At 36.7% G+C, this 13870-nt stretch overlaps 1 protein-coding gene across 1 annotated transcript; it reads left to right on the forward strand.

Moving 5' to 3' along the window:
* Positions 1-6: 6 nt before the first annotated feature.
* On the forward strand, positions 7-10261 carry LOC106873144 (balbiani ring protein 3). The gene is made up of 5 exons (XM_014920370.2): positions 7-830; positions 3198-3562; positions 4987-5077; positions 5445-5524; positions 9937-10261. Exons 1-5 carry the CDS (start codon positions 134-136, stop codon positions 9967-9969), a joined length of 1266 nt encoding a protein of 421 aa, XP_014775856.2. The 5' UTR covers positions 7-133; the 3' UTR covers positions 9970-10261.
* Positions 10262-13870: the final 3609 nt, after the last annotated feature.

Genomic DNA, 13870 nt, shown 5'->3' on the forward strand with positions numbered 1-13870 from the left:
TTATGATACCTGTCGTTGTGAGCCTCGTTGTCGAAATGTGCAGTCTTGTGGTATTTCTCAAAAGTTCAACGATATCACATGCCAATGCGAAGAAAAATGCAGTTATGCAGTTTCATGCCGAGCAAATGAAAAAATGAACTATGATACTTGTCGTTGTGAACCTCGTTGTCGAAATGTACAGTCTTGTGGTATTTCTCAAAAGTTCAACGATATCACATGCCAATGTGAAGAAAAATGCAGTTATGCAGTTTCATGCAGAGCAAATGAAAAAGTAAACTATGATACCTGTCGTTGTGAGCCTCGTTGTCGAAATGTACAGTCTTGTGGTATTGCTCAAAAGTTCAACGATATCACATGCCAATGCGAAGATAAATGCAGTTATGCGGTTTCATGCAGAGCAAATGAAAGGGTAAATTATGATACCTGTCGTTGTGAGCCTCGTTGCCAAAATGTGAGAGTTTGTGACGTCATTAAACAACGGTTCAATGATATTACATGTCAATGTGAAAATAAGTGTAATTATTTGCCAACCTGTCGAAATGATGAACGAATAAACTACGATACTTGTCGCTGTGAATCCCGTTGCGCGGTGGTAAGCAACTGCAATGCAAACCAAAGATTTGATTATGTGCAATGCCGATGTATCAATCAGTGCATTAGGCCACCAGTATGTACAACTGGTGAGCAGCTTGATCTCATCAACTGTAGATGTGTTAATGTCTTCTGTCCAGATGCTCCAATTTGTCAGAATGGAGAACGTTTAGACAGTACAAGATGCATCTGTACAAGAACCGCTACAGATTCACCAGTAGTACGACCAACAGGATTAGGTATATTATTTTCCATATATATATTTTTTTTTATCAACAAATTTTAATTTATTCCCTGTTGATAGCAGTTATTCGGTTAATGTATCGAGTCATTAGGACACCACCAAAGGCCTATCTTCAAGTGACCGTTTGTGTAAGTTTCCTATACCATCTCCGAAGCCACGACAAGCTGTCGAGGCTAATGAGACATTCTTGTTTTATAGTACTGTTTGTATTAGTAGCCGTAAACATTACCTCTTCGTGGCACCGACTTAGAGTTAGGTTAAGTTGGACTTCCTTTAGCCACTCAGTGAACGAATATGGACTATATTAGGTGGCTGTCATTTGCTTTAGACAATGGAAGTAAATCACGCTATCAGATATGTCGATTTTATAATCTAATCTTTATCTTTGTCGGCATGACTTGTTATCGCTAATATTTGGATTTTTAATGATTTCTTCCCTCTAAATCCCGTGGTCTTGTTAGGATTCTTGAAAATGTTTGTGTTTTCAATTGATAGATCTGAATAGTTTATTATGTTTCAATTGATAGATCTAAATAACAATTGATTGCTGTCGTCAAGTCTTCAATTCTTGGAAAGTTTGGGAGTGCTCGCTAAAAAAATATGTACATACTAGTGAGTTCTGTGATTTAGGCTTCACCTTTACAAAGCATAGGTGAAGAAGGTTAGATACAAGTTTATAGTGGTGTAAATGATGTGTAAGTTGTTGTTGTTGTTATCGTCTAGTCCTGATTCATCAATTCTATTATTGAAAATGCTCCATACTCGACAATTTTGTCTTTTATTTTGTTGACGTAGTGTCGACTGGCCAGCGTTAACCAATATATTCATTGTTTTTAAGTCGAGTATGATTTGAGGGAAATTTTACTGATACTTCCACAAGGTCAAGCAAGCGAGTAAAGTCTCCTTCATTGGCTTGAAACGGGGGAATATGTAGTCTAAAGCAGCAGGGGCTAGAGAAAGAAAAGGAAGGTGTAGCCTTAAAGCGTACCCAAGTTCGATGGATTGAATATAAAGCAAGGTTCTTTCTTTGAATACATGGGATTGAAGCATTAAAGCCATTAAATTAGTGCTGGAAAAAATGCCTAGACCAATATATTATGTAAGAAGCAGTAACTTTTGTATTCATTTTCAAAGTCAGTAATCTCGTTAGATTTATTGGTCCGGTGGGTTAGCTTTGACTGAGGGCACACTCTAGAAGGTCAAAACACAGTGGTGTCTCAAAGTTTTGTTTTATCGGTGAATCACATGTGTTATGAACATACAGCGTCTAAAAGGAGACGTTCTCTGATAATGACGACTAACAGCGATTAGATATTTACGCTCGAATACGACAGAATATATCGAGAATCAATAGAAATATTATTTTAGATTCTCTGCATGAACCCCATGAGTAAATAACATCTATTTCCGAACTATATTTCATCTTTTCGTCACTAGATTATAAGTAGAAGTCAGCACAACCGAATACATACATACATACGTAGATACATGCATACATACATACATACATACATACATACATACATACATGAAAAGAAGAACTCACAGTATATAGAAGCCATACTGATCTGGATTATTAGTGAAATGTGCCAGTGAATGCCTCATAAAATGTGAATATAATGACCTGGCATAGTGATTTGGGACAAAGAGAAACTGTGTAAAGTTGTAGAAATCAGCTGCCCAGCAAATGTTAGCATAAGGCTAAGAGCCAGTGAAAAAGGAAAGACCTACGCTGAACTATCGAGAAATCTAGTTACTCTACCCAGATTACAAGCCCAAGTTTATACCTGTCATTATTAGGGCACTGGTATATGTAACACACTGCCTAAGTACCTATCTTGAGAAATTAAGCATCTCAGAACCAAATTCGAAAACTGTTGATCCAAGCCATCACTGGAACTCTAAATGTTTGTAAAACTTTTCAGACGTTTATCATTTAAGTATATATCTGCATGTCTAGACATGCAACTATATGCATGAGAATACATACATAAAAAAAAATACAAGTCTGCACATACACTGACTCCAAGTACTACACATAAACGCACATACATGCAAAAATACCCTGTTGATGTTGTTGAAATTCCAATGAAGGAGCTCTGGATCTAGGCTAGAAACCGGCTCTTCTTCTACCGACAAGAAATCTTGAAATAAAATTGAATAATGACATATATACATACATACACACGTACCTACCTACATGCATACATATACGCACACATGTGCGTGTGTAAAAATATATATTTATATAGTGTGTGTGTGTGTGTGTGCGTGTAAGTTTTCTCTATGTCAATGCATTCTTCCGTAATTCTTGCTTTTCATCCTTTCATTTTGTTTTATTTTCAATTCTTACTTTGAAAAGATTGCAAACCAACTGTGAATATCAACTTTCGAAGTCTTAACCAGACCAATTCGCGATTCCTACACGTAAAAGGTGTTACAACTAGATACAACACAGAAGCTGAAGATAACTACACCGGAGTGTTCGATGGTTATTGTCAAATACTTCTTACGAAATTCAATTTCGGAAATACCATTCCTCCAATAGCCATTTCACTTCGATACCGCCTAGAAAAGAGCCAATTGGGTATGAAACCATACGCTCTTGTAACCAACAGTAATAACATGCAGACACCATCCATTTTAATCGCAGCCACATCAAGCTATATAGAATTCGGAATTCGAACACTACAACAAGGCTACAGATCAATCAAGGTTTTAGCTTCAGTAAGTTAAACATTTTTTATATGTATCTTCATGTACATTGACATTATGATAAATGAAACACGCATTCGTAGGCATGACTTGATTTTTATTTTAATTCTTTGTAACAATGCAACAAAGTGTTCCCTGATAATTCTTTGTGCTTAAGTGTCCAGTTGGATTTGGGATATTCAATACAGAGATCCAAACAACCACGATGGTAAGACATTCGTAGAAACAAATAGTATAAACTTATGTTAATCGCAAAAGTCTCATATATAGTATAAACCTGTGTTAATCGCAAAAATCTCACATATATGTCTCACCATGCAGACACACACACACACACACACACACACACACACACACACACACACACACACACACATATATATATATATATATATATATACACGCATATAATGTTAAATGCGTTACGCTATCACATAGTTAGTTGAACCGAGAGGCAAAGAGTGAGGGGTGAAGTAGGGAAAAATAATAGTTATTACGCTAAAATCGAATGTTTGACGCTAGTTAGTTTAAGGGTGCGGCAAAGGGGAGGGAGAAGTGTGTTAGTGCTGAGAGGTAAGAGAAACGTGTAGTTAGTTGAAGAAAGAAGCGGGAAGTAAAGAGGGTACAAACATGTTAAGCGGAGGAACATGTAGTATAATTGAAGCGAGAAGTAGAGAGAGAGAGAGAGAGAGAGAGAGAGAGAGAGAGAGAGAGAGAGAGAGAGAGAGAGAGAGAGAGAGAGAGAGAGAGAGAGAGAGAGAAAGGAGAGAGGGAGGGAGAGAGAGTGAGTGTTGATTGAAGGGAGCGCAGTCTTGGAATGCAGTTACATTATTTTAAATGTAGTATAATAGGATATTGAGACAGACAGTAAAAATAAAGGTTCAGTTGTCATTACAGGTTTTATGTTCAGTTGTTTCTATATCTTCAAGCCGTCAATTTTTTGGATAGACAGATTAACTGACGGATAAAAGATAAAAATGAAATGGCCTAAGCAAATAGCTGTGGATGTTACTTCTACCATTTTATGTGTAGAAGCCCAGAGACTGAATCCATGCTATGGAACCGCAATTTCTGAGTACAAAGTTTCTGGGTACAAATACCACGGAAATTAACTTTGCTTCTCATCCTTACGGAATCGATAAAATAAAGAACCGTTCAAATGCTGAGATCGATGTAATCAGTGAATCCTCGTCTTCTCAAACTGTTGACCTTGTGCCAAAATTTGAAACCATTTTAAAAGTCTATTTACACTTAATTTTCATAATGGTTTGAAAATGAAATTTTTATAGATATTTAACTTCATTTTATGTTGTAATTGAACTTATTACTTTTTTTAAAAAATAATATCGATAGGAAACGAATTTTTATTTCATTCCCAGTGCCTTATGAATCAGTAAATTGACTATTATATATTCCTTCAATTCCTTGTGTTTTAGGGTTCTGATTGGGAATATGTTGGTTTAATATATGATGGTAATCAACTTATTGCCCAGGTTGGAGATTATGTTCAGAAGACACCTGTATCAGGTAATATCGACATTATTTCTTTTGATGTTATTAATAAATGTGAAAAGGAAAAAAAAAAAATTCATTTAAAAAGAAAATTACATATCAATTTGTAAACACAAGCATTGTCTAATAGATCAATTATTCTTTATAGAAAACAAACATAGTTAAGAGAACATATGTTGAGATTTTTACCAATCAGTTTTATCCATTTCTTTAACTTATCAAGAAACATCCTATAAAGAAATACGTATCCCAAGTTCTCAAGTCCTCTCTTTAAAATATCTTGTTTCGTGTATAAAATAGTTTAAGATATATACAGTCCCATATACTGGAACGAATCTTAATGAATTGGATTTAATTTGTTATTTACTTTTGCATTTTTCAGGAACAATTGAAGCAAAGTCAAATAGTTTGGTAATTGGTGCTGGTTATGGATATGAAAATTTCCGAGGAGAAATAGATTATGTAATTTATCACATCTTATTTTCCACTTCTTTCTCATATTCTCCCAATAAAAGTCTTGGTTTTAATACAGGAAACGTAAAAAAGCAGCAAGAATCTTTAGCACAGCGGGCAAAATGCTTAGTGGCACAATGCTTAGCTGCAAAATGCTCTGAGTCCAAATCCCACCGAGGGCAACTTTACCTTTCATCCTCTCGGAGTTGATAAAATAAGTACCAGCTGAGTACTTGGTTTGATGTAATCAACTTATCCCCATCTCCGAAATTACTGGTCTTATACCAAAATCTGAAACTAGTTTAAGAAAGTAAATTGAATTTTGTCAGAAGCGTATTGCCAGCGAACTGAGAGAACTACATATAGAGGGTTGAAACCTTTTCAGTAACTTGACAAATACCTGAATTCTTAGGAAATATTTATAACATTATTCATCATTCTACTTCGTTCGAAATAGAAGGAAAAATAACAGAATTGCATGAAGAGAAACGTTAGCACGCCCGGCGAAACGCTTAGCGGTATTTCGTTTGTCTTTATGTTCTGAGTTCAAATTCCGTCGAGGTCGACTTTGCCTTTCATCCTTTCAGAGTCGATAAATTAAGTACCAGTTGCGCACTGGAATCGATCTAATCGACTGGTTCCCTCCTCCAAAATTTCAGGCCTTGAGCCAAGAGTAGAAAAGAATATTGCATAAATAGTTGGAGTCATATGGGAATGTATCAAATCTCTCTGCAAAATTAGGTCTTGTAAGGGCCTTTCTCGTTGTCTGGGATGAGGGTCGAACTGACTGGTTTCATTATTACTTAACACTGCATTGGGATCTACTTAAATCTACTGCGCTTGCTCTCAAGAGCCTTAGTTTCACAGTGAGACTAAATACGTACAGCTATTATTCCCTGCAAGTATTTATTTATAACCAATGCTGTAATAGTAATCTGGTAAATGGATCACTGATTATTAATAATAAGTATTTAGGTATTTAGTTGTTTAATCACCTGCATTACTTACTGATTGAATTCGCAGGAAATTGCTGTGTATTCTGCAGATTAGTATACCCGCTTAGCGTTATTTTCGGGAAGAATCAGTGACAGAATGTGTAATAGGCTGTAACATTGAATTTCAAGTATAATCCATCCAGTGAACTTTTGCACGCTTTCTGTCCATCCAGTTTTACCAACAAGGATTGCGTGAAACTAGGTTATCATAGAAAACATATGTACTAGATTCCACGTAGTAGAGTCCATGTGATTGCAACGCAAACTGCATTTATGGTACTCAGGTAATTAATGTATATTTACATTGGTTTGTACATTTGAACCAAAATACAACATTACGAACTCAATAATTATGTAACATATCAGCGCTATAATATATTTGCTTATTGCTTTTATCCTTGGACTGGTTTCACTTATCCGAATGAGGGCATGTTGGAGCACTACATCGAAGTAACTTAATCGATAATATCGGCTCTCAATGCTAATTTCCTCTTTAATTGCTCTCTATTTAATCAAATCACCAAACATTTGCTTTCCCAATTACCATACATTACCTTTCGATATCTCGAAGCATCGATTTACACTGATGTGTAGGAAGAAAGCACAATCGCATACAAGCGTCCACAAATGCACTATTTGTCTTCTTTTCTATATCTATTTAGATTAGAGTAAAACGTCAGGAGAGTACAGAACATATATCAATTAATAACATATCAATTAATGCATGACAAGAAGAGCAGGGATTACGGTGATTGTGTGATTCTTGTTCTTTTGGTATTCATTACGTAGAGAACTAGCTAGTAGTCTTTCAGTAATAGTCCTGGCTTCCTGAACACTTAGTTGAAATCGCGCCTAGAGCAACCCTGCCGTTCATCCTTTTGGGGTCAATTGAAACAGAATACCAGTTTAATGTTTTGCTCAATATTTTTGTCTCTTTCTATCTTTCTCTGGTTCTTTCTGCAAGAAATGTGTTGTTGTTAGACCTGGATAGGGATGAATCCACCAGGCTTTGATGAAGAAGACATGTCATAAGTTATGACAGTGACCATGAAATTCTATCACAAGTTGAGAGACCGATGCAAGGAAAATATACAACACACGTGTACATCGTACACATATTCGTGCAAACACACACACACCTTGTACCTGTACGAACACACACACACACACACACACACACCTAGATATACAAACACGCACACACATATATACACACACACGCACGTACAAGTGCACGCACGCGCACACACGTGCTCTCAGACACGCACGCACAAATATTTTTCAATAAGTTCAGTGAAGATAAGACAATTTGTTACGGTCTTAGACCTATTTGGCTCACTTCATTTAGTATTTCCCACTTTAACCACGTGTACTTTACGCAGAAGACTACGCACAGGAAATCTTTTTAAATTGTTTAACATTTTATGTTTTGCAAAAAATCTACCCATTTTGTCATTCGTTTCTAATGTCAAGTGCGTACAGCTTCTACTTTACTGAAAAGGTTTTACATAATCTAAAACATGTCTGACGTTTTACAAACTCAAACTCACACTTCATTGCATACACACATTCAGTTTCGGTTTCAGAGTCCTGTTCATTACGCGCGTGATTTTTTTTCTTATTGATAAAACTATTTTTTCCGGCTCTCTGCATTAGAAATGTTAGCGAGTTGTTAAATATTATACAGAGCCGTCATAAGGCATGTGCACACTGGGCACTTCTGATCTATCTCTGCTGTAGCTTGATATCAAGAAGCAAATATACGAATAGTGCCCAGTGATTTGATTTGCTCTTTGGCTCTTAATGTTGCTAAGACGGCCCAGAATATATGTTTTTTTATGTTGAGGTAATTCAAGGAAATTGCTTCGTGTGTTTTATTACATATAACAGAACAGCTGTGCTTTACGTCTGACTAGTGACGCTAATCCAAATATCGCTTGGTCTATTCATGTTCGAATTATTTTTTATTTTTATAATTAAGCAAATACGAAACAGTCAATTAAGAGTCTCTTCACTAATGCTTTATGTACTTGAATCGGAAATCAACCGTGAATGTCTGTTTACTCTGAATTACTTGTTTCTGATATATGCTGTTAATAATCTCCTCTTCTATTTCTTAGCTTTAGCTTTTGTTTTGATCTTTGACTCTATCAAACCAGTTTTAAGGTATGCAGTAATGGAAATCTTAAGATGGTCATTTTGGGATTATAAAGTTAATCTTAAGAGACTATACCTATACTGCTTTTATTTGGGACCTATCATCGAATATCTTTAGATATATTATTTCTGAAGATGTACAATGATGTAGATTAAGTTACCGGCTCGTGTACGCAGTATAAATGCTTATATTTTAAATATATACTTTAAAAGTGAGGTTAATAGTGACCATCATTAAGTTAGTAACCGATAACTCATACAGTAAAGTTGTAGACTTTTCATACAAGAATCTTGTTATATTCTATTTTGTATTAACCCTATATACATATAAACATGTGTGTGTGTGTGTGTGTGTGTGTGTGTGTGTGTGTGTGTGTGTGTGTGTGTGTGTGTGTGTGTGTGTGAGTGAGTGTGCACGAGCATGTTTGTCAGTCTCCCCACTCCGAAGATGGAGACCGGATTTACGGTGATGTTTATATGTATTCACTACTGGTTGCATATCCTTGACTTTTAGTATATTCCATCTGCCAACACATATAGTATGTAATTCTGAACCCCAGAAACAGTCAGAAACAGCTGCCGGACCATGAAATACCATACCTTCTCCTGTTAATGTTCTGTCCTTTGTGTACTCCATGCAAATCCGTTTTATAAATAGATACATATCTGTACGCTTAGACATGAATGTTCATCCGAATATCTTCACGTTTTGTTTCTCTCTCCATCTATGTATCCCTATATATATTTACATGTATATACACGCACACGCACGCACACACACACCCACACACACACACACACACACACACATACACACACAAACACATACACATATATATGATATATGTGTGTGATTGTGTGTATTTCTATATCAAGTTCAAACATGCTTGTTTATTAGCATGATTACCTCTCCCCACCTCACACAATGTATGTATGTGAATACATACACACAAACACACACACACACACACACACACACTTACACACACATATATATATATATATATATATATATATATATGAATCCATACATGCACACATACATACACATATGATATCCTGCATATACACACGCGCATTGATAATTTCATTCCTATTCCTATCGAATACTCGTTTCTCTTTCACATAAAGATTACAAAAATAAGACAAAGAAAGAACGAGAGAAAGAAATAAGAAAATAATAAAGACAGGAAGAATGAATGAATAAATGAATGTATGAAAGCCATATTGTAACTCGTTCACATTTTGTACGTTTCTTTCTCATTGTAGGTGAGATTTTTCCAATGCAACCCAGATCCATAGGATGAAATTCAGCTTTGATTTTCAAGACAAATATAGACAAGTTTGAACGGAATCTAACGACGAAATTTTATTACAGTTTTCTATAATAGGAAAATAATGTCTCAGATTAACAACTTTCTCATCCAATGAAGTTGGTGCTAAATGGTTCAATATCGGTGATAAAAGTATGTTTCTTTTTCTTTCAATAAAACATTTAAATTCCGAAATAATTTTTACGCTTTCGCGACCCCCTCCCCCAACTAAATCCTTTTTTGTATATTTTATAATAAAGTGTCTCCAATATCACTTCAAAGATCTTTTCTTTTATTTTGTATTTTGAAGGCGAACACTATTATATAGTTAACATACTGTTCCAATGAGCAGTTTCTGTTATTTTTCCTTGTTAAATAGAAATTGAATCAAAAATTTTAAAAATTAAAAAAAAAAAATGTGAAATAAAATATGTCACATTTTATTTCACATTTACAAAAAATGTGACACTTTTAGATGCGTGTGTTTTCAGTGGTCTAGAAAGATTATCAAAAGGTAAACTTATATAGCTCTTCTTGAAACTACACACACACACACACACACATGTATGTATGCATTCATATATATATATATATACACACGCATATACATACATGTAAATATATATATATGTGAGTATATACATACACGTATATATATGTATATATATATATACATGTGTGTGCCTATATATGTACATGTATATATATATGTATATATATATATATATATATATATATATATATATATATATATATATATATATATATATATATATATATAGTAATAACAATAATAATAATAATAATAATAATAATATAAATGATATATATATATATATATGCATATATATACATACGTATATGTACATACATCTATACGTATATATATGCATATCTGGCACAGGACGTCATGAAACGTGTACAATAAAAAATACGCAGAAATAATAGGAGGAGAGTAAAAATATCGAGAGAAAATAATTGACATGTCTCAATAGGACAATCAGCGCATGCTGAAATGATCCGAATGATAGAGGTCGCTAAGGCGTGAGTAACAAGGGCGACAACAGTGAATTTTGACTGGAAGCGTGGGTGGCAAGGGAGTCAACTGTGAATCTGGTATATGTATGTGAATGTGTGAGCAACAGCATGAGAATGTATGATGGTATTATGTGCAATATACTCTATGTGATCGTGCGTGTGTATACGTGTATATGTGTGTATGTGTGCGTGTGTATACATGCTTCTGTGCAAGGCCAGTCCCAATGAGCAATCTGACGGAAATGGAGTGATACTGAGGTGTCATTATGGAGTCTAATGTGCCGAAGCTCCTCGGCAAAATGATCAGCCAGGTATCGACCAGTTTGTCTAATATACGGGGAATGCCAATGAGAGCAGAGAATGCAGTAAACAGAGTGCTGGACATGCAAGTGAAGGAGCTGGTGACATGGAAGGAGCGCTCGCGTGTGCCAGTGAAGACGTTGGTGTCAGAAAGGAAGCCACAGGGGAAATAGAGTGCCAGGATTGAGGAAAGAGTAATTGGTCAGTAGGTCTTGTAGGTCAGCAATTTTGGGCGAGCGAGTAAGTCGATTACATCGATCCCAGTGCTCAACTTAAATTTATTTTATCAATCCTGAGAGGATGAAAGGCAAAATTGACTTCGGCGGAATTTGAACACAGAACGTAAAAACGGATGAAATGCCGCTTTAACATTTTGCCCGGCGTGCTATCGATTATGCCAGCTCGCTGCCTTAAATGAAGGTAACAATTGCTAATAAAGGATGAATGTTCAGTATATCACATAGAGAAAACGTTGCTAGTATTTTAAGTTTCCTGCCAAAATATTTAAGTTATGTGTATGCCTTGGTTTATCACAAGTTTTCAGTAGCAATTGGTGTGAGTGTAACGTTCCGACTGTAAATCAACGATATAGCGATTGGCAATAATTTTACAGTTTAACATAGACATATGTACACACACACACACACACACACACACACACACACACACACACACACACACACACACACACACACACACACACACACACACACACACACACACACACACACACACACACACTCACATACACCCACACATATATATAAAAGTATTTATATATTTTCTGGTTTCACATATATTTATACCCACACAAATATATATATATATATATAAATGTACACACACACATACACACACACTCACATATATATATGTATACACATACACGCATATATATAGGAGTGGCGTGGCTGTGTGGTAAGAAGCTTGCTTCCCAATCACATCGCTTCGGGTTCAGTACCACTGCGTGACATCTTGGACAAGTGTCTTCTTCTATAGCCTTAGGCCGACCGAAGCCCCCTGGATGGATTTGGTGGACAGAAACTGAAAGCAGTCCATGACGCCATCGCCCTCTTCGATAGGGATATTATTGATAAAGAACTGGCAAAATGTTTGCCAGTTAAAAATTATTTTGTGTCCAGGGGTGTCAAATATGCAACGGTGTGGTTGCTTTTTGACATCCCTGAGGAAGCTTGCATTGCTGCAAGCCAGCCTCTAGAAGGGGAATTAATATTGTTCCTTCCCACATATTTTGGGAGGAAGGTAATAAGAGCCTGGGTATGTGGTCTACCCCCGGGCACCGAAGCGGGGTGGATTGGAGATACCATCCGGCAGGGACTGGGGGATAGCGGACCCAGTCTCTTAAATGTAAAACTGACGCCGGCGACCGATCGGGAGGGATCAAAAGCGATTTTGACCCTGTGGAGCCCATCAGGCTGCGGCCGAAATAGTCTTTCCAGACTTTTTTTTAATGGCTGGCTACAGGTATCCGGTGATACTTGAGGGACGCCCCACAGGTGTCACTCGTGCATGGAGCCAGGTCATATTAAAAAGAACTGCCCCCAGGACCATCGTAAGGTCCTGGAACAGTCACTGGAAGCCACCTCTCCTACCCGGTCAAAAGGAGAGGTGGATGTGGTTGAGGAGGCTTCAGCATCCTCGACCCAAAAAGGATTAAAAAAGAAGAAAGCGGGCAACAATGGTTGCCCGCTGAAAGACCCTAGGGCTTCGGGAGGTGGGGGGAGAGACTCCGGACAAAGCGGAAGAACGCCACTCTCCCGAAGTCAGGAAGAAAAGGAAAAAGAAAGAAGAACGGGTCATTGCAGGCGGACGATGATGTGCCGTCTGCATGTCCCGAAGTTGTGCCACCTACGGTGGAAGAAACGATCCCCACCCCTGAAGATGAAGAATTACTTATCTTTTTCTACAAGGGCGGGAAGGTCGAAAATAGTAGAAGAACATAAAGAGACAGTAGATATGGCCTGCACACGAGATCCCGAATGGCCTTTGCAGATAGCTGTGGAGGTCATAAGGATTTTCGTGTAGGAAAAGCATAGAATACTTAAAGAGGATTGTCGACTAGGAGGTGCAAAAGCCTCGTTAAGAGGGTTTGAAACCGCATCTTATTACATTATTTGTAGTGGTTTAAAACCTTAATTGTGTTTTTTTAAAAATGTTAAGTAAGTGGTTTTAGTGCCTCTTTTTTGTAAGAGGTTTGAAATCTCATATTGATTTTTTTTTTAAATACGTTTCCGAGAAAAACCCAATCGGCGGGCGTTAGGTTTCGTCTCTCATTTATTCATTTTATGTCATTTCATTTTCATTCATTAATGTGTTGCCCAGCCCGTAGCTACTCTATGTATTGCCGTTATGGCAAATAAAATGAAATAAAGTAGCTTGCTTACCAACCACATGGTTCCGGGTTCAGTCCCACTGCGTGGCACCTTGGGCAAATGTCTTCTATTATAGCCTCGAGCCGACCAAAGGCATGTGAGTGGATTTGGTAGACGGAAACTGAAAGAAGCCTGTCGTATATATATATATATGTATAT

This window comes from Octopus bimaculoides, chromosome 1, assembly GCF_001194135.2.
Source record: "Octopus bimaculoides isolate UCB-OBI-ISO-001 chromosome 1, ASM119413v2, whole genome shotgun sequence".
Classification (NCBI taxonomy): domain Eukaryota; kingdom Metazoa; phylum Mollusca; class Cephalopoda; order Octopoda; family Octopodidae; genus Octopus; species Octopus bimaculoides.

Bases quoted from the DNA above. Each gene is read 5' to 3' on its own strand.
- LOC106873144 (XM_014920370.2), top strand. From the start codon at position 134: ATGAACTATGATACTTGTCGTTGTGAACCTCGTTGTCGAAATGTACAG. The intron at 3,563-4,986 runs GTAAGTTAAACA...CTTGTGTTTTAG, and splicing joins CAATCAAGGTTTTAGCTTCA to GGTTCTGATTGGGAATATGT. The intron at 5,525-9,936 runs GTAATTTATCAC...TTCTCATTGTAG, and splicing joins TCCGAGGAGAAATAGATTAT to GTGAGATTTTTCCAATGCAA.